The 21,417-nt window shown below is 49.9% G+C and overlaps 1 protein-coding gene and 1 long non-coding RNA gene across 2 annotated transcripts; one reads left to right on the top strand and one right to left on the bottom strand.

Annotated features, from left to right (window-relative positions):
- Positions 1 to 264: 264 nt before the first annotated feature.
- ANKRD9 (ankyrin repeat domain 9) lies at positions 265 to 2,263 on the bottom strand. The gene is made up of 2 exons (XM_051769623.1): positions 2,154 to 2,263; positions 265 to 1,792 (listed from the first exon to the last, which is right to left on the bottom strand). The coding sequence occupies exon 2, from the start codon at positions 1,740 to 1,742 to the stop codon at positions 867 to 869; it is 876 nt and encodes a 291-aa protein (XP_051625583.1). The 5' UTR covers positions 1,743 to 1,792; positions 2,154 to 2,263; the 3' UTR covers positions 265 to 866.
- Positions 2,264 to 2,614: 351 nt separating this feature from the next.
- On the top strand, positions 2,615 to 13,778 carry LOC127461622 (uncharacterized). Its single transcript, XR_007900185.1, has 4 exons — positions 2,615 to 3,646; positions 4,616 to 4,838; positions 6,091 to 6,187; positions 13,132 to 13,778. It is a non-coding gene; the product is annotated as an uncharacterized LOC127461622 (long non-coding RNA).
- Positions 13,779 to 21,417: the final 7,639 nt, after the last annotated feature.

Genomic DNA, 21,417 nt, shown 5'->3' with positions numbered 1-21,417 from the left:
GCTCTAGAGTCCTGGGCCCTTGCCATACCTCCTTAAATCCCTCTGGGAATAGCAGAGAGCAGGCACAAGCAGGTTGGCCCTCCCTGCTGTGTGTTACCCTCTTCACCCTGCAGCAATCACACAGAGGGGCTCCAGGGTCCAGCCCTGCCAGGGCAGGAGCAATTTTGGCCAGAGCACTGTGTGTACTCCAGGTCTTCACTGCCTGACAACAAGCACCTTGGTCCTCCAAGAGGAATAGAGAGAACTTTAGAAGGAAGCCAACTGTTATTTATGCATATTTTAAAATATATTTTGTTCACATGCACATCTCTGGCAGGCATGTTTAGGGAAGTTGTAACAGTATCTGGCATCTCTTTGGTCTTGTGTACAAGATGAGGAAGTTTTCATCTGTGCCTTTAAAAAAAACCCGCATCTCTGCCAAGATGTATTAGGAGAGCTGTAAAAAAGGAGTCATCCTGTTCCAGGACGGCGAGGCTTATGTAACAGGGAAATCCTAACAAAAAGATACTCCCCCACCCTGCACACGCTCTTCCAAGGCACATGCCAGTTCAGGGTTTTCAGTTGCTTGATTTGTATTTTGATCACATCTGCCACTGGTTTATTCAGATGTATTTACAAATATGTTCTTCCACATACCCTCATTTGTACATGCTATAGAACATCTTTATAAAATGCAGCATGGCCCTCACCTCATCACAAGGGTCTTTAAATAAAATATACTGTAAAGTGCCAGATATAATTCTTTTAAAAATACAGTTCTCATTAAAACAGATACTTGGCCACTGCATTAGCAGCTTTGTATACTGATACACTTTTAGCCCAAGTCTATTTCTGTCAGGTGAGCGGGAGGCTCTCATACCGCCCTTCTAGCTTTCCAGTTTCAAGTCCAAAGGCTTTAGAAAATGAGGCAGAGGCAGATTGTCCAGAGCCTCTGGGAAATGCTCAGGTGAAATGGTCCTGATCAAGACACGCATGGCTCCGACAAACAGTGAGGGGGGAGCTAAGCCCACCAGGCACTGGAACCTGTTCTCCCCCAGGAGGTCCTGCCACTGCTGCCGGTTGTCCAACAGTTGCTGTTTCATCGCAAACTGGAGGTCCTGAGGCACGAAGAGAAAGAGGCAGTCGAGGCAGAGGAGCTTGGCACGCATGTTAGCCGCCGGCATGTGGGAGATCTGCTGCAGCAGGGTGTCGACGGGGGTGTTCCCGGCGCTGTCCCGCAGGGAGGGCGATGCTCCGTGCCCGAGCAGCAGGAGCAGGCACTCGGGCCGCACCAGTTCGCAGGCCATGTGCAGGGCTGTCTTGCCGCCCTCCACGCGGCTGCAGCCTCGGCGGTCCAGGTGCCCGGCTCTGTCGCCCGGCGGGAAGGCTTGGATGGCCTTGAGGATTCGGAAGAGGATCCGGACGCGGTTGTAGCGGACGGCCATGGCCAGGTGCGGGGCCGACTGGCAGCAGCTGAAGCTTTGGCTGGGCACGGCCAGGGCGCTCTGGGGGAACTTAGTCAGCAGGTGCCGGGCGTAGGGCTGGTGGTCGTGCACCAGCGCGTACAGCAGCGCCTCCGAGGGCGAGTACACGCTCACCTTGCCCCCGTCCTCCCAGTGGAAGACCTCCATGGTCCGCATGTCCTCCAGGAACCAGACGGGCAGCAGGTCCCTCACCGCCTGGTAGAAGGCGAAGGAGGATTTCTTGCACTGCTTCTGGGACTGGGCGCCGCAGCCGCCGACCCACCGGACGCTCCAGGGCATGGCGGGCGGCCGGGCTCCGCCGGGGGCTGCCTCCCACCATCGGCCCGGACCTGCGGGAGCGGACGGGCGGTCAGTACCGGGATGCTGACAGGATTCCCGGGGCTGCGGCAGGGGCTGGCCGGCCCGCCCCCCGGCCGGCGCGGGGCACAACGAGCCGCCGCGGCACCTCGGTGCAGGAGACACCCGTATCCCGGTGCACGGGACGCCCACGTCCCCGGCGCACGGGCACCCGGTACAGGGGAACGGCCTCCGCTCAGCGCACAGGACGCCCACGATCCTGGTGCACGGGAACCCGGTACGCGGAAACGGCCTCCCCGCGGCGCGCAGGACGCCCGTACGCCGGTGCGCTACGGAGAAACGGCCTCCCCCCGAGCGCACGGAGACCCCTCGCCCCTCCGTCCCCCCGCTCACCTCCCCGCCGGTCCCGCAGTGCCGCCGGTCCCGCAGTGCCGCCCGTGCCGTGTCCGCCGCAGCGCAGGGGCAGGAGGCGGGAGCGGCGCGCGCCGCCGCGGGGCCCTTTTATGGCCCCCCCGCGCGGGCGGTGAAGGTCGGTCAGGACCGGGGAACTGTCCGGCCGCCGCCGATTGGCCGCCGCCCCGGCGCCCCGCGCGCCCATTGGCTGCGCCGGGAGGACGGGGCCCGGCGCCGGCGCGCGCGTCACGCCAGGCAAAGTTCCAAGAAACTTGTCTGAGGGCGCGGAGTCCCGGGGGGGCGGGGCGGGAATGCCGCGGGGCGGGGGCGGCGCTGCCGGGGCTGGGTTGGGGGGGGGACGGGGATTGGGGCCGTGGGGTTACGATGGCGTGGGGGTCCCGGGGTCTGGGGACATCGGGGCCCGGGAGCATGGGGGTCCTGGGGGCATGGGGGTCCTGGGGGCATGGAGTCGCGAGGGTCTGGGGGCATGCGGTGCCAGGGATGTGGGGTCTCAGCAGGACGGGAACCATGGGCTCCTGAGGTCCCAGAGGTATGGAGTTCAGTTAAATGGTGTCCTGGGGATATGGAGTCCTAGAGATGAGGGATGCAGAGAGCACAGGATCCCGAGGTCATGGGCTCTTGAGGTCCCAGAGATACAGGGTGTAGGTACGTGGTGTCCTGGGGGTATGGTGTTCTGGGAATATGGGTTTCTCGGGATAAGGGGTGCAGGGAGCAGAGAGCACAGGATCTTGGGGTCCTGGGCTCCTGAGGTCCCAGAGGTTTGGAGTCCAGGTACGTGATGCATGGTGTCCTGGGGGCATAGGGTGCTAGGGATATGGGGTTCTGGGCATAAGGGATGAAGAGAGCAGAGAGCATAGGATCCCAGGGTCACAGGGTCCTAAGTCTGTGCCTGGGGCACACCAGGGCCTGGACACACGGGTCAAGGGCACGTGGCATCTGGGCCACAGCGAGACCTGTGCACAGGGGCTGTGGAACAGCTGGGCTCCTGGATGTAGGAGGCTGCAGATGTGCAGTGCCTGGGCACATGGGTGCAGGGCAGGTGGTGTCACACCCCCCCATCCTGGCAGGGCCCAACCTGGCCTGTGCCAATCCTCGGCTTGTCCTGCCCACCCCCCTGAGTGGCTCTGACGGGAGCCTGGCACTGGCACTGCCCTTCAGCCGGCGCACGTGTGCATACATGTGCTTGTTGCTAAACTTGTCCCTCTCATATGTCTCCCAGACATTTGCCTTGAAGGTTTTGGCTACAGAAGGGTAAAGAGATGGCCATGGTGTGGGGTGAGCTCAGCTCTGCCTACAGCCCTGCGCCAGGGACTCCCCTTGGGCTCCTGCAGTCCCTTGGCCCTAGAATGTGTGTGTACAGGGAACAGCCACACATTGGGAAAGCAAGTGCCGGCATTACTGGGATCTGCTCTCTCATAAGGCCTCCTTACTTATAGCGAATCCTGGGATCTGCTCCACCCTTATCTCCACAGGTGGGTTCAGAGCATTTCCCTCCTTCTCACTGTGTTTGACCCCAGTATCTGCCCTGCTTTCAGCCATTGTCTGCTCAGTCAGAAAGATCAGACTCTGCAGGTGGGCAATGCCAGTCACGGATGGGTTCATGGCTGACAGCTCTGGTTTCTCCATCTTTGGGGTTTCCCAACATTCCCCTCACCAGCACTGAGCTGCTGCTGTTTGCTGCTGGAATGGGAGATACTTTCCATACATCCCAGTACGACCTATGATCCCACACACTGTGAGGAGTCACCAGACATGGGCTGAAATGCCCCACTTCCCTGCAGCCCTCTCTGTGAAGCTGCTCGGGGTGGCAGGGAGAGAGATCAGAGCTCCCAGCCCTCCCCTTGACCCCAGTGAGCACGAAGCTGGTGAGGAACAGCCGTCCCCTTTGTCGTGCCTCTTCTGAACCACCATTCAGCCAGGGAAACAATGCTTAAACTGTGCTTGGTTTGCTTTGTAACTTCTTCCCTGCCACGTGATGCTCACACCAAACCCCAGGGGTCCCGTGTGAGGGGATGCAGGCAGGTGGGTGAGCCAGGCAGGATACTGCACACCAGTGTCATGTTTAGAAACTCTTGGTGACTACATCTGAGGAAGGGAATAAAAGAAGGATAACATGAGCTGAGCTGCTTTGCCGGAGAGAATTACGTCCAGTGCTTGTCAGCACGATTCGTCATCCGAGGATCCCCGTGGATCCACCACGACTCCTGGCGTCTTGGATGTCAGCCACGGCACGGAAAATCCTCTTTCACCGCTCATTTCCGATTCCAGGTGAAAACTCATTAAAGGCAGCTGCTTCACCACTCCCTGCTGTCACCAGGGCACTCACATATCAGTCACGTCCTATCACTGCAGGCATGGGACAATTTGTGCCAAAGTGCGGGATCAAGAGAAATGGTTTAAAAATAGATGATTCTACAGCCCTCCCTTTGTGTCTGTTGCAGCCTCACCTGCCTGTGCCTTGCCACCCATCGCTGATGGCAGCAGTACCCATCACCTCTCTGTGTGCCACCTGCTCTGGGAGATGGCCACGTGCAACCATGAAGCCCGTATCCTTTGCTCCTCATTGCCAGGACATTGTCATTGATTTGGATGTCCGGTGTAGTGACTAGCCAAGTTGCCCAGCGTTTTTACTCATCGTCCACACATGCCTGGGCAAGCCAAATGGTATTGGAGTCCAAAGGCAGGGCATTAGCACAGTTGCAAAGCAAAACTGCCTTTTGTGTAGGAAAGTAATGTCTTTGGTTTGGAAGTGGGACTTTTTTTCGCAGGCCAAACGCTCCTATAGAGGTGGAGGAAAGAGTTACAACCATAGGGTGCTTTGGGCCTAGCACTGGCTTAAAAATTGGCCAGAGTGTGGTGAGTCCTTGCAGCCTCACAGCTGGGTAACCCATAGGCTGACCCGTGTTTGCAAAATGTGTTTTTCACATGCATTTGTAGGAAAGGCAGCCTTTTTGTGGGATACACTGGATTTTATTTGCCCCCAAAATTGTTTATAGAGTGCCCAGCACTAGCAATGAAACAAGAAAGGTTTTAATTTTGAGATATATATATTTTTTTGTGCAGCCCCATGGGCATGACTTGTTTGTTTGAAGTCCAGCCTGGTTTTAATCACCTTGAATTAAGTAACTGATCTTCCTAATGATCCGACTATGAGAGGGCTTATCACAGGTTCCTTGGCACATGACGAAGATTACTCTGTTGGTGCAACCCCTTCCGAGTAATGTGACGTGTCCTCTCAGAGCTATTTTTGTCTTCACCCTCATCTGGGACCTTGATCCTTTGGTTTCTCCAGCCATTGACCAGCTAAAATCCTCTTAATGCTACGGAAACCCCAACTACGTAATGGGACGACAGAAAAAGCTCTGCCATTTCTTGTTGCAGACGTCATTTGCTTCCTGAGGCTTTCATTAAATTGAGGGCAGGATCATATTGACTTAACGGACATGACTGTGGGTGTAATTAAAAACCAAATGAAAAGAGGCAGTATCAGGGAGCACACTGAACATGGTTAATGTTTAGTGCTGGGTTTGAGCATGTGATGAAAATGGGAAGAGTACATCCCTTATCCTTGAACAGGGCTGAAGGATATGGGGTTTACTCCAGTCCTTGCAAGGATTCTGTGCATGGGTTTGACTCTGAATATTTACCAGTCTCCCCTCAAAGGTGGCAGACTCAGGACCAAAGGTCAGCAGAGTTAGGACAACAGCTCCAGACCCATGGTGGGCTGGAGCAGCAGAGCTGCCACTTTGCTTTAATCCTCTGGGGACTTCGTCAACAAGTTAGAGAGAAATGCCTAACGTCCTGTTTAGCTAAAATTAAACATCTTCAAAGAGGTGTAGGGAATGAGGAGAGTTGGGGGTTTGCAGCAAGGGGCACTGGGCTGGAATATACACACTGTGTCGCCCTCTTACTGCAGGTACATCACTGATCTCCAGTTTAATCTCTCTGTGCCACCAGCATTTTGTCTGTAGAAGAAGTGCTGTAATGCTGCTTCAACTGTCCTGTTTTAGCTGGTAAGTTCTTTAGGTCATGGATATTATGCAAGTGTATTGTTTTGGTCCTTGAGGTCCTGGCTCTGTGTGGGGAACCCTCTGCTCTGCTGTGTTAGACTGGGGACTGAGGCTGGTCATCCTGCAGAGAGACATAGCACAGAGCTGCTGGCAGTCACTAGACAGGATTTGTTCTCCTTTGGTGAGGACAAGCCATGTGAGGAGGTGGATGGCAGCCCCAGGCACTCTATTCAGCTGTGATGAATAATAGCTGCTGCTGACACCTCGTGGAAGCCTTACACAAATATTTTCTCCAGAAACCTTTTGGTTTCGTTTCCCCTTCTGCTGCTGGTTCCCCGTCTGAGGAGCTGGGAGCTGGCCCTTTGCTTCTGTCATCTCTGGAGCACGCAGCTGGGAAGGAGGCAGCAGGGACCTTGTCTACCTGCAGCACCAGGGATGGGAAGGAAGCCGAGGAAGGCTGCCCAGGGCTGTCCTTTCCCTCCTAAAAATGGTGGTGAGTGAGGGCAGTTCACCATAGATATGTGTTGCACATCAGATGCAGAGAGGAGAGCACTCCCCTCCCAGGTTACAGACCTGGGTCTGTAACACCCATCATGCACATGCCTTTTGTGTGCCTGTTTCCCCATCTCCCTTTTTCAGGGGAGCATACTGGGAAGTGGCTGTTACAAATCACACTGTCCTTTCATTTCAGAATCTTGAATCACTTTGAAAGAGAGTGAAAAGTTTTCCTGGGAAGTGCAAAAATATTTTCATTTGAGAAACAAGACCACTGAAGAAGCTACAGTGTCAGTGCTGATCTGGGTTGGGGCACTGCTCCTGGCTCCTGTGCTGGAACCACCAGACAACATCACTCCATCCAGGGGAGGAGTCGTGGCCTTGAATCTCGCCCTGTTCTCACCACTCACCATCACACTGCCTTGCTCAGCACCCACTTCTTCTTCCTCCTCAGTCTTCATTTGTATTACAGTCACTCTCTACTTGCTTGATTTTGTATGAATCACCATTTCACACTGAGCCTGAGTTGCCCATAACTTCAGCTGCTTTGCTTTCTCTGCTGCATTATAGGGTCAGCTCCATCCTGACCCACGGCATGAAAAAAGGTCTGCTTTGGAAACAACAAAGTGAGCAAGTCTTCACTTGTTACTTTTGTTTCCTGGCTGCTGCTGAGTGAATTCCAAAAATATGCATCCCAAATGATACTTGGTGACTGAGCACTGGAACAGGTTGCCCGGAGAGGTTAAGGAGTCTCCTTCCCTGGAGATATTAAAAGCTGTTGGGACACAATCCTGAGTAATGTGTTCCAGGAGACTCTGCTTGAGCAGGACTAGATGATCTCCACTGGTCCCTTCCAACCTTACCCATCTGTAATTCTTGGGAGCCCAAGTGATGCTCTGATACACTTTGTTTTGGAAAGGAAATGTCTCAACCAACTCTGGAGGAAGTATATGGTGTGAGGGTTGACCACTGCCAAACATCAGTCCCAGCTAATGGGAGGCTGAATAAGCAGCTCAGTTGGTGTCACGGATTTTTTGAGGCTGTCATTGTTCACTTGGTGGGACAACCCAGTTTTTAAGGCTTTGAAACTTATTTTTTATTCTGGTTCCTCGATAGAGAAAAGTGGTTTTGCAGAAGTGAGACGGACAGCAAGGTGATGAGATCTTTTAGCTGCAGCTGTCTCACAAGCCCTCAGGGATGCTCACAGGCTGTCATCAGTGTCCTCTTCACTTTGACTGGGTTCGTGGGCCACCCCTCATTAAGCCTTGATTTTGACACCTGTAATAAAAGAGCCACGTTCATCCTTTTGGAAACTTGGAGAAACCCCCAGAACTGCAGCAGAGATTAAATTTCATCCCTCATGTTGCAGAGGAAAGCTGAAATGTGTAGTTGTCCCTTAAAAGACTGAAAAGTACCCTTTGGGGAGCCTTTCTGTTTCGTAAGCAAGCGTTCGAGAGGGGTCAGAGAGCTCCTGGCGCCTGTGAAGGATTTTGGCCTTCAGCTTGATGTTGGTTGTTAAAAATATTTTCCCAGATGTATTAATACAACCAGACTGGATTGCATCTGAGCTGAACATTGTGAGCCTCAGGCAGGACATAAATATAGAAGCAAAACAGCCTGACATAAGAGTCATCTGTCCTCTTGTACACAAGAAGTGAAGGGGAAAGAGAGGGAACTTATTCTGTTGCAATTTTTAGACACTTCCAGGAATTAGCCCGAGCCTCAGAGAGTGCCTGCATGGGGGTCCTGGGGCACAGAAGCCCCCATGTATCACTCTCAGCCCCTGGTGTACTATGTCACAGGACTGCACATTTAGCACATTTTTAACTCAGGGTTAGATTTGCCTAGACAAGGTCTGCAATCAGGAATGACTATTTGTGTGATGTGTTTGCCTAACAGGATTACCCTTATCATAATGATATAGCAACCTGGCCTTGGCAGAGCAAACCCCAAGGGCTCAGGGGGTCAAACCCTTGCCTCCATTGCCCCAAATATGCACAGCACAGCTTGTCTCTTATCATGCAATATCCAGTCCTGCTTCAGCTGGCATTCAGATTTTGGAAAGAGCAATTGTGCCGTGTAATGCTGCCTGCTGACATCACACTTGGCATTTCCCTCTCTGCACCTGAAAAAAAAAATCAATAATATTCAAAGGTTAGAAAAATGAAGCAGTGTTTTACAATTAGAGAATGGGTTGCCTTCCCCAGTGGAAATTGCTCTGAGCAGGTGCCTGATTGAATTCAGTGAGAATTTGTTGCCCTCTGGCTCCATAAGAAACAATGAGTTGTCTGCTTTTGAATTGTACATCTTAAAATAATTACAAAATCATCTGCTCATCCATAAAAGTGTACCTGTGATTATTAAAGTTTGCTAACTTAAAAGACTTGAGGGAGGTGCAGGATGAAAGCTCAGTTTTCCCACAGATAAGTAGGACAAAGGCTTTGCGCAGAGCCTGACCCCACTGATCTTATCCACCCAGGCTTATCCACTACAGTTTCTGGCCAGGCTGGGGACACCTCCTGGCTCCCTGTTGGTGTCATTTTAACCCCAGCACTTCTCAGGCCAGCTGACGTGAGCCTGTCCTTACCAGCTCCCAGGCTATTTGCAGAAGCAGAACCTGCCGCTCGCTATGTGTCAGTTCCAAAACAAGCAGGATCCTCTATTTATAATGTGCTATAATTGACCTGAATGAAACCTGTGGTTCTTCAGGCTGCAGGGCCCCAGGACTGCTGATGCAGTGGCACCCTAATTCCAAGGGATGCTGCTGGGAATGCCAAAATGGCTCTGCATAAAGCCGAGGGATGTGTAGGTACATAGTGTGAGCGGTACATTCACAGGCTCCTGGTTTCTGGAGCAGGCTGTACTCATCAGAGCTATGTAGATCCCCTTCTCTAGATAAGATCTGGGGGGATGGAGCCTCTTTGGAGCAAAGCAGAGAGATATTTTTGTGCTGCAGTAGCTTCACTGTGTAAATGCTTGGGTTGCCACGGGGAGCATTACCTTTTTTTCCCCCAAGGCATTTATAGCTGGGATGTGAGCAGGGCTCTGCGACTCAGGAATTATCTATTCAACCATTGGGCCTAAAAGATTTGAGTTCACCTGTGATTAGTGTATATTTAATTGTGGTGGCGTGTGTGGCTGCTCAGATCCTGGTGTTCAGCATGGAACTGTTCTGACCTCGTAGCCTGTTACAGGACAAACTCCTGTCTAAGACAAAGAAAAGCAGCCACCTCACTTTTGTTTAGAGGCCAGTACATACAGTATAATGCTCACCCAAGGGTTGATTTGATCTGTCTTTGCTGTATAAACTTCTCCGCCATTTGAATCGTAAAACACAATAGATATAAGGCCAAGCAGAAGGATTAAAAAAAGAATTGGCTAATGCTTTGCGTGTCTTAGAGGACTTATTTTTATTCCCATTTGTTCATTCTCACTGCTCTTGGCTGCCGCTGGGGCTGTTGAAATAACAAACAGGGATGAAGAAAGAGGGCAGCTCTGCCGTGAGCTTCCTTCAGTGGGAAGCGGCTGCGGTGCAGCAGTTAACTCTAACAGCGACTGCAGCCTCCATAGCTTTGTGGCCTACATCCCAACAGGAAACCTGCCTTGTTTCTGTCAAAAAAGAGATTGGATTATCAGTCAAAAGCCTTTTTGATGCGAAGTGGTGTTTAGAAAGAGTCTGTCTTTCCCTTTTGCTTTGTAAAAAAAGTAGTCAGAAGTCTTCTAGCGCTGCCTGCTGCTGCTCTGCTGCCAAGAAAACCTCCCGGGTCTGGTGATGAGGCCTCTGTAATATTTCCGGTTTCTCTGTAATTATTTTCTAATTAAGTTTTCAAATCCAAGTACAATCATGAGGTTAAACCATAGAGAGTTCACAGTAGGGTCTTTCCGTTTGCTTTTTCTTTTTCTAAATCAGTAGCTATCCCCTACGTGGAGGTGATAGATAATTATGTGCATATGAAGGTGCTCAGAACCAGGATAGCAATGCCTTTTACCCGCTGAATTCAGCACTGGCATTGCTTTATGCAACTTTCTATTTGGAAGCATTGCTTTTGCAATTGTAATTGCCTGATCAGATTTGTCTATTAGTATGTCTACTCATGGCTTATTAAGTGGCTGGGGCATTAGGGTGCAGCTCTCCTTGACAGCATTTTCCTCTGCTCCTCCACATGCAATTTAGGGAAATGGGAGTAATGATTTTTCCAAAGTGTTGCCAGTGTTTTTTGATGCCTCCAGATCAGAAATCAGAAATAAAAAAGGTCTAAAAAGATGATGTAAGGTAATGGGGAGATGAGATACATGACAAAAATAAGTCACGTGTAAATAGTGAAGCCCAGCTGCTAAGCACAGGACAAAGGTTGGCTTGCTCCCTGCCCCTACCTGAGCTGTGTAGGGGCCCCAGTGATCTCCTCCCCTTTGGCTCTGCTCCCTGGACCTCTCCTGTAGCCCTACTTGGATACTGGGACCAGGACAGGCTCACTGGGCTCACCATCACTTTCCGTCTCAGCAGCAGGGCTGCCCACAGTGGAGCAGCCACCACTGACCTGAACAGTGTGTTTGGAGGATTTTTATTGCAGAAAAGTGTGAAGAACACTTGGACAAGGTTTTGGGCTCCTTCAGAGTTTTTTGCAGAGCTGCAGGTCTGGGCAGAGCTGGTGCCTGTGCTGGCCCTCCAGCCCACCTGTGTACCCCACACACACCAACGTGGTCCCTCTCAGGTGAGGGTTGTTTGGTGGCTTTTGGGAGTGCTGATGTGTGGCAGCTCACTCGGTGATGGGTACAGCAGCATCTCCTGAAACACCCAACCATGCAAGTGGGACTTTCACTCATGATAAGGAGCATTGCAGGAGACAGACAAAATACTCAGGCTCCCCTCTTCACATCTCTTCTCTGTTGCTGCCAGCCTTTAGCCCCACTCTCCTGCCCCAAAATCAGGGATAGCAGAATCCTGTGTCCCAGTTTACAGCCAGGTGTTTCAGCTTAAACTACTGAGGAAAGTGGGTTGGGGCTAATGTATCGGTGTGCTAGAGGAATGTAAGCCTTGGAGTAATGCCTGTGCTTGGGAGATGTAATGCCATTGAGTTGGGTTGGGTTGGGTTTTGTTTGGTTTGGTTTCTTAAGTGATGTCAGCATTTGAGATCTCTTAGACTTGTGTCTGGGTTAAACCCACAGGAAATGTAAGATTTTGTATCAGTTTACCCTGGAAATCTTACTGCTGTCTCCGAGGCTCAAGTGCTCCTGGAGGCAGCCTGCCCTTGCAATTCATGTGTTCTGTGAAGCAGAAAGAAAAATATACTGGCCAGGGTTCAAGCACCTTTCTTGGTTGTCTTGGTGATAAGTGCCTGATAAGAGTTCAAGGTCTTTGCTTGCTTGTGTAGAATAAAAGCAGCTTTTCTTAAGTTATGGCTGGCATCCATGGTCACCCAGAGGGTGCTGATCAGTTGTTCCCAATGTCTGGGCTGTTCTTAGTGAGTAAGACAAGGTCGTGCTGTGTGGGTTTAATTTGTCCTACAACAGAGGTGACCCTACAGGTTTTCAGTCTCTGGCACACTGTAGTGGCTATGCCATGGCAAGCATTTGGGATAAGCTGACTGTGTCCTCTGGAGGGCTGGGGCTTTGTGGAAGGAGTGCAGGATGGTGGCACAAGCCGACTGCAGTTGGTAGCCCACTGCACTGGTCCCTGGAAGCAAGCCAAAGATAGCTGCTGTGTTAGCACCATCATTAGGTTTCAGAGTTGACAGCTTGTGGAGATGTAGAGGCAAGGTAAGCCTTCTTGGTGCTGCCACTTCCAGCTTTTGTTGTCTGGGGAAAAAGGGAATGGTTCTCTGATGCTTGGTTTGTGCTCTGAGAGACTAAGCATGTCTGAGGGCTGGGGTTTTTTTAGCAGGAGTGTGTGGATGGTGGTGTAGGGAGAGGTGAGGCGAGGTCAGAGCAGTGGGATGGAACATTCAGGCTTACTCTCAGGGCTCCAGTGGGCTGAAGCAGATGTCAGAAGCTGAAGTCTTTGGGTCACCTGCAGCGGTGAGGATGGAGCTGCATCCACTGCTGCCTCCAGCCCATGCTCTCATGAGGGTTCCCCAGCCCCGTCTGCCTGACGCCATGGGAAACTTCCCAAAGCTGGAGCCTCAACTGCCCTCATTTCTATACAGGCTGTTTAGTCATTTCCCACTTATAAACAAACATTTTAGAGACACTGCAGGAGCTGAGCCACTAAGAGGACAAAGCTCCATTGCTTTTAAAGTAGCTTGTTCATCAGCGAGTTTTATCATGCAGTGGCTCAGCCACTGATGAACTGAAATCATGCTCTGCTTGTGGTACAGGGAACAGGAAAATGTCCTTCTGGAGGCCAGTCTTTCAATCTTCAGCTTGAACATTTTAAGTATTGTAATTGGGGTGCCTTTTTTTCTGAGATTTTTTTTTTAAGGAAAAATTATTTTATTTTTCCTTTTCTTTTTTAGTGAGGCCTGGCTTTGTCTCACTGTCTTTCCACTGATGAACCCATGCTGTCTTGAGACCTCTCCTTCCTTACATGCAGAGGTATTCCTGGATTTCTCTGAGGACACTTGCATTGACAGCAACAGAGATCTGAAGTGTGGTGTTTGCTGCAAATTAAGGCAAACAATTGACCTCAGTCCTTGAAAACGGAGGAATCTACTCACCCATGTTTAACTGCTCTCTGGATTCTGCACTTTTCTAACCTTCATTTCCACTTGTATGACCTGCCCAGAGGTGTGGGCTCACATGTTACTCCTGCTGACCTGGGCAGGACATTGTGTGCCTGGCGCGCCGTCCGCACTGATGTGGTTCTTGAAAACCCGATGTGACTGAGGGCATCCAGAGCTTGGGGGTGAGTTGTTGCCAGGTCTCCTGGAGCACTACCCAGCAGTGCTGGAAACAGCCTCAGGGATAAACACTCATGCAAATGATCAGGCAGACCCTTCCTCAAGGAGGGCCTCCCAAGACAATGTTTGTAGGGCTTAAAGTGGAAAATTGTTTCACCAAAAAAATTCCAGAGAGAGGGATAAGTAGTCAAAAAAAACAGTGGGAAGTTTTTAAATAAAATTTTAAACAGCATAATGGACATTTTAATTGAGAGATTTATTCTTGTCTCATTAAAAAAAAAAAGGTCAAAACTGTTATTTACCTAAAAGCTGTATCACGAGGGGCGGAGGCTGCCAGCATGAGGCAGGCAGAGCTGTGGGGCTGAGCCAGAGCCCCTGGGTACCACCTCTCCTGCTCTGCCCTCGGGCTGTGGGCTGGCACAGGCACAGAGCTCCTTCCTGCCCACCGGCAGCCTGATAAACACGGCTGGCTTGTGCTCACTGCTCAGCACAAGCTGGGTCGAGGCACCTGATAAATCTAAGCCAAAAAACGGAAGAGCGCTGGGCTGCTGAGGATGGAGCTGCTGTCAATTTGTTTTTCTTGGCTCAGCAGTTTCCCCTGAGATCTCCATCAGCGAATCGATGCTCGGTGTGGTGCTGTCCTGTCTCAGCTCCTCATCCCGGGAGGTGGGTGTCCTCAGGCTGGCCCCGAGGGACGTGTGGCCTGCAACAGCCACCCAGAGCAGCAGCCTGGGGCTGGCTCGACACTGAGCTTAACCCCCATCGGAGCTGCTGAGGTTCACTTCAGAGCTCAGTGTGTGCCAGGTGCTCTCTGAACTGAGACACCTACCTGGCTGCCAGTGTGAGGGGTGCATCACTCTGTTACATAAATATTTTGGGTTCCTTCCAGGTTACTGCACTCCACTAGGAGCTAGAAAATAGCATTTTCTGCAGGACTACCCCTTCTGTAGCAACAGCCTGCTTCTGTTTCCATGAGGCAGATTCAGGTTTTCCGGTGACATTGGTCAGGCACAAAAATCACATGCTCTGAGAGACGCAAACCAACAGTTTTGGCTGCCTTACCCCAAATGTCAGATTGTTTCAGTATTTTTTTTTTTTAATGATTTTTATCTTTACGGCTCTTCTCGCTAAGCTATTTAAAACTAGAAAACCAAGAAGCTTGTTGTAATTAAATTGGGACCACGGTACAAATCACCAGGGCTCTTCCCACCCACGTTCCGGCCAAAGTTGACTTGCGGTGCCTGTTCCAACTTGTAGCAGCTGCGAATGTATCGGCAGCCGAAGGTTCCCCCCTGCAGCACAGTGACAGCTACTGCAGGTGCCCCACTAGCTGGAGCTCATTTATCCACGTGGATTTTCATGTTAAGAAAAATGGGAAAAAAGAAGGCATCTTGCTCTGCTAAGATTCAGAGAAAATTCTACTGACTTTCAGTAGACGCAGATGGGGTTGTTAATGGCATGGAGGAATTGGCAATTATTGGCACTTCTTTGTGAGGCCCAACCTGGGGAGTTTCCCAGGGGGATGTGTTAGGCCACAGGTATTGGTATAACAAATACATCCACGGGTCAGCACCAGACAGCAGTTTTGCCCCTCAGCCATGATAAGACAGAAGAAAAAGGGGGCTAAAAGTTTAAATGGTTCAAGGGACAACTGAAAAAATTAATGGAGAAACTTGCTGAGGAATACTGAGGCAACACTACAGCCCAAGGATGTGCCTAAGAATGAAACTGTTGGAGGTAGTGGGAGTTTTGGGGGAAACATTTTTATTGATTCTCTGTTCTTGTAGTACCCCCTCCTCTGGGTGCACCCAGGATGGATGGACCTTCACCTGATCCAGCCCCACAGCTCTTGTTCTCTTAAAGGCATCTGTGCCAGTACTTACCAAAGCATTTGGGCTTTCTGTTGCTGCAGACTCTAACTGAATTTAGGCAATTGCAGGTAAAGGTACTACACAGAGGTCACAGATGAAATGCCCTTTCTAACTTTACCTGGTTAGATCCTTTTCTAAAGGAAAATTGAGCTCCTGAGAAATGTACTGGCCTTGTTCATCACCTACACCAAAGTGTGCCCACTGCGTTTACCACCTACACCAAGGTCTGCTGCCCACCTTGTGCATCACCTACACCAAGGGCATCTACCCGAGCATGTATTGACCTGCTCCATTTTAGGGACACAGTGGGGCTTGACCAGTAGTTGGCAGAGGCTCATAAAGCAGTAAAGCTTTGTTCATGAAGCTTTGTTCCCCTCTTACATGCACATACAGACCTCCTGAGCTTTAGCTGGCTGCTGGCACAGCCCTCAGCTTAGCACAGACTGTGTTTTCTCATGTGAAATTCAATAAATTCAGCATTTTCAGGACCTCGGCATAATCAGGGTTTTCAATCTTCTCCTTCATTGCCTTCTAATATACCCTCCTAACAATTAACTCTGTGTGCTGGGAGAATGCCAAATGCAGGGTAAAAGACTTCGTTTTTCTTTCCCATAATTAAATGTCGTGTTCGCCGCTGTCTCTCCCACTCGATTAAGTGTCCATGTAAGGTCTAAAATGCTCTTTGGTGAATTAGCATAAAGTCTGTGAGGATTTCAACCAACATTCTCCCTCTCGTTGCATCTGTGCAGTTCACGAAGAGCAGCATTGGCTGGCGCTGGGGGCTGTTCCCCCGGCCTTTTTCGGGGGGTCTGGCTCAGAGAGCACTGTGAGGCTGCCTGCCCACCTCCCCTCACCCCCTGCCCGGAGCAGTCATGCCTGGATACAGAGCCTGTGACCCTCTGCACAGCGTCGTGGCTGTGCCTGGCTCGCTCCCACAGGAAACTGCTTGGATGTCAGAGGAAACAGCTTTTTACTGCAACTCTGTAAAAACCACTTGCAAACCTCTCCCTAGTCTCCATCCGTGCTGCAGGCTAATTGGGGCAGCTAGCTGTTAGGAGTCCTTTTCTTTAATTACATCTAAAGTTATACTGGAGAAACATTCCCCAAGAGAGACTCTGGCAACATCTGCAGCACTGCATGTGATGGCAAAAATACAGTAGGGTGTCACTGGACTAAAAGATGTGTGAGTTATGGGCTGGGAGGTGCAGTATCAGAACTTTCTACCACTTCAGGGTGAGCTGGAAGCAAGATGGTTGGGTCCTCAGCACAACATAAGTAGCATGGTTGCCCTGCCTGGCAGCCCTGTCCTGGGGAATGGCTCATTCCTGCTTGGAGGGTTTCCCCAAAATACATTCCCTGGAGCTAGTGCACTTTTTGCCACATCCCCCAGGGCTAGTCTGTGCTACACAACTCCAGGTAGAAGGTGCTGGTAGGTACCAGGGCAGTGTGACATCCTCTAGGGGCATCCTCAACTTCTACTCAACTTTTCAGCACAGCCCTGGCTCCTGGCAAGAGTCTGTCCTTGTCTCCTTTACATCCTGCAATGCTTAGCCCCACTCTTTACCCTTCAAAATGTTCCTGGAGCCTTTTTTTCCCCCCCACTGTGCTCATTTGCTTAAAATCATAGAGTTGTTTAGGTTGGAAAAAGATCTTTAAGACCTTTAAGATCATCAACCCAGCACTGCCAAGTCCACCACTAAACCATGTCCCTAAGAGCCACATCTACACATCTTTTTAACACCTTTAGGGACAGTGACTCCACCACTTCTCTGTGCAGCTTGTTTCAATGCCTGATCACCCTTTCAGTGAAGCAATTGTTCCTCATATCTAATCTAAACCTTCCCTGGCACAACTTGAGGGTGTTTCTTCCTGTCCTATTGTTGTTTCTTTAATTGTCATAAGTCTTTAATCTTCATAACTTCAGGTTTGTTACCAAATTCACAAGCAGTCTCTGATACAGGAAGATGGGTCATTATAAGTTGGAAGAAGACTTGGTAGTGAGAGGAACAGAGCTGGCAGATAAACTTGGAATGTGGTTATGAGTCCCAAGCCCTCCTTGCCCAGGGATGCCTCTGTTCCCTGAGGAGGGATCACACTGGGTGGGATCTCATACCACTGCTATTTCCCCAGCTCCTCCTGCAGCTCTCTCTATGTCCCTTGGATAAACAGCTGCAGAAAAGGAGCCTTTGTTTCCAGCAGTGTTGGGGGAATGGCTCGTGGTGGTACAGATAACCCTGCCTGCAGACAAGCTGAGAGGCTGCAGTACAACCGGGAGGGTACACAATGTATTATTCGCCAGCTGTTTCCTCTCCTTTCAAGACCTTTTTTATAAAACCAGGGGCTGGAAGTGATGCATGTGAGATGTGCAATCAACCACACAGAAGGAGTTTGAGCTTTTGTCTTGCTGGGTACTCAGACCATCCCCGTCATGAGGAACTGGTTTGTGCAAATCTGTGTCTGGACCTCCATGGTGTTTGACCGCAGGTGGCCCATGAATGTGTTTTCTTTCCACTCTGGCTGCCTGCTGAAGACCTGAAAATCTGATTTACAGTGGTGCCAGGTACCTGCAGCTTTGACAGACGGTAGCAGGAACAATGCTTTAAACATACAGAGAGGCACTCCCATGACTGGGGTCTTGGGGCTTTCTGCTTGGGCTCCTGGGTGTTCACAGCCTCCCCTTTGTATGACCCAGTCCCTAAGGGGGGGATAGCGACAGCCCCCCACTCCTTGGGCTGCAGATAAAGATGTTCTCACCTGCACTGGTGAGGTGCTACAGAGAAAAGCCCATGAGAAAAAAAATACAGGTCCCCATGTCCGAGTCCAGCACCGAGGAAAAACAATTGCCAAAGATGTGAATAAAAAGCATTCTTTTTTTTTCCCTTCAATCTAGCTATTCAGATGGCCATGAAAAATATGTCTGTTCTTTTCTTTTATAACCTCTTACAAGCTCTCAATTTTAGCATCGACTCCCCAGAGCCCATAAAATAAATGAGTAGCAACACCATAAAAATCAACAAAATCCAAACCCGTAGCCAGTTCAAATTCTGTCTCATTAAATGCATATTAAGAAAAATGCCTCATCTTACATAAATATGTAATTGTTTATAAATCTGTAACTAATTTAAGCTATTTGAAACAGTCCATAGTAGAATGACCCAGAAATGGAACAGGGTGCCAATAGACCATACTAAAAGACAAGAACAGATTAAATGGGAAATACCTCTATTTTAATATATTTGAAATTTTTTTCCCTAGAAAACCCATGTTAAAGAAAAAGGTAAATTTTTTCATTTATTTCATCTATTTGGCTTTAAATAATATTTCCCCTCTAGATGCTCAGCACCCTGCCATACCCAGTAACTGAGGACTTAACCCAGGGATCATCTGGCCAGGCACCTTCTTCTCCAGCCTGCCAGTTTCTAGCAGTGGGTACCCAACCTGCTTTCTACCAACACCTTCACCTCTGCAGAGCAACAGCAGAGTCCTGAGAGAGGTTATTGGGAAAGGACAGTATCCTCTTGCACTGCCTCTCCAGTTTGCATAACAGCTATCTCAGAGCTGGAAAACAGTCTTTTGTGCCTGCAGCTTCAAGGGGAACCCATGGCAGGGTGAATAGAGGAGTAGACATAAAAAAATACGGACAAACACATTACATTTCTGTTCTTTGTGCTGAATATTGATGCACAGTGAGTTGCACCTGGCCTGTGCAGCCAATTCCTATGCAATCCCCTGGCCCGGGATGATGCGAAATGCTTCCCAGCCTCCCAGGTCACATGTTGACAAGGTCTAGGCATCAAGTTGAGACTGGTCCAGCCATTCCCCAATTCCAGCCAGGTGCTATTCCAAGAAAAGAAGAGCAAGGTTAAGTTCTGGATCCTCCTTCAGCATTGTCCTAGGACAGAACCATCCTTCACGGGTACACTCCTGCTCCCAAGTGTACCTTTGCCATGAAACCAGAGGGTGGCTCCAGGCTTTCCCTCAGTCTGTCAGGGAAGAGAAGGGACTCAGTCTCCCAAGAGAAGGTGGAAACAGCTGAGCTGGGAAGAAGACAACCCAACCCTGTCCTAGCTGTGCCTGAGATCCAGCACCAATTCCCTCTGCAAGTGCACTGGTGGGGAGTTAAAATGTTGCTTTCCCTTTTGTGGAAACAGAGCTGGCCTCAGAGTGGGGGTGAGCTTTTGCTGCTGCTGCTGGTGGGTGCACGATGACAACCCACATGACTACGTTCCCAGCAGTGGGTATAGCGAAGTGCTGCCAGATGATGACACCTCACACGGTCTCAGGGATGCTTTTAGATTCATCTATGAATAACTCCCTGTGTTTTCATTTCTGGAAACATAAATACGTATCCCCAAATGCTCCTGATTGTCACACGCCTCATCAGCCTGGAAGCTGGTAAATTGGTGACTGATTTCAAGTCTGTCCAACATAAGGCTCTGTGATTGATCAGCATGGCCGGAGCCGTCCTCATCTCACTCCTATGCCAAAATCCTAGGAGGGTGTGCTCATCACAGTGACAGGCTGGGAACGAGCTGAGGAGGAAAGCTGCAAGAGCTGGGTCAGTCCTGGAGCAGGCTGGCATAACTTCAGCTGATTTGAATGTGAATTACACCCATTTAGGCCAGGCCTGGAATTTGCCCCTGGCATGGGCTGACTCTCTGCAGTTTCACTAAATCCAGTTGTTTGTGCCCCAAAATGCTGTCTGTGGGAAAAGAGCTGAGCAAAAGCAGATAGTGGTGCCACCCTGGGCTGTGGTTTTGCCTAGGAGAAATGTGACTAATATGAGCAATTCTTTCTTGTGATCTAACTTAGATTTTAACTTTTTTAAAAATTGCAGTAATGAATAAGTATATGGGATGCAGACACATAAACTCTCATCCATGATCACACTCTCTAAATACTGGCTGATTCAAGTATAAGTGTTTTGTTTCTGGATTTAAACTTCCTCCAGATTTAGTACTTTTGAAGTGGACATTTTGTCATGCTGAGATGCTCAGTGCAGATATTGGATTTGATCTGGTTGCTACCAGTTTCTTGGGTGATTTGGGATCTGGGCTTTGTCACGTAATTCTGCCTCTGACATCAAAAGTCTCTTTGGGCTCTTGACTATCTGAGCTGCTGGTTTTGGGGTATGAGGATATGTTGGTAGGGCTCCCTCACAGACAGGAGATCAGCATTTCCACTTCCCCAAAGGGTTACTTTGTAGCATATTTTAGCTGTTGGGTGACTAAATTAATGTTCCACTTAGTGGCAGCATAGGAGGGATATCGGTGACTCCACTGATGGGAACACACATGCACATGTGCATTAGAGACCAAGTACAGTGTCATGTCTATTAAGAAGATATTTGCAGGTGACAAATCTGCTGAGATCAGAACCACCCCCAAACCACCCACTGCTGGTGGGACCACGTCCCTGTGCCCAGCACTGCCTCTCCACCCTCTGGCGCCACGAAAATCACCCAGGGTGAGCTGCCGCCTCCAGCCAGCTCAGCGTGGATCTGCCAACTTCAAATATCACCCTGGGCCATTATCTGTTAGAAATGCAGCTCTTCCTGGGATCAAAGAAAGCAATGACATTGAAAAAAGACTCATCAGAGCTTTGAATTCATGTCCCCTGCTGGGGCAGGACGGCCACCCACAGGAGCAGCGGAGGACACAGCCATGCCCTGCAAAGGTCATGCTTCACTCCAGGTGGAAATGGCACTTTAAGGCACTCTCCAGCCTCTTTTAAAAGTCTTAATAATTTTAAGTCCCACATTTGGCTAAGGTAAAACAAATCACAATTCTAGTCACTCACATGAGAGTTATTTTAGGATAAAGAGCAGCGGCATTTGCAGTCTGGTGAGACGCTCCTTGCAAGTATTAATTTGGTCTTGTTGCTGGGGGGACTTTCTGGAGAAAGGAGTGTTGAGAAGACAGGAAAAAAAAAAGCAGAGAAGGAAATTGGAAAGCGAAGGTCTTGTCTCTGCTGTCTGGAGATGATCTTCACCCATGGTGGTGAAGTGTCCTTATCTAGACCTCTGTACTTG

The sequence above is a fragment of the Manacus candei genome, unplaced genomic scaffold, assembly GCF_025592945.1.
Source record: "Manacus candei isolate 608988 ecotype Guabito, Panama unplaced genomic scaffold, ASM2559294v1 h1tg000109l, whole genome shotgun sequence".
Lineage (NCBI taxonomy): Eukaryota > Metazoa > Chordata > Aves > Passeriformes > Pipridae > Manacus > Manacus candei.
The sequence above is the reverse complement of the archived record's forward strand: the minus strand, read 5'-3'. Positions and strand labels throughout refer to the sequence as shown.

Bases quoted from the DNA above. Each gene is read 5' to 3' on its own strand.
- ANKRD9 (XM_051769623.1), bottom strand. From the start codon at position 1,742: ATGCCCTGGAGCGTCCGGTGGGTCGGCGGCTGCGGCGCCCAGTCCCAG.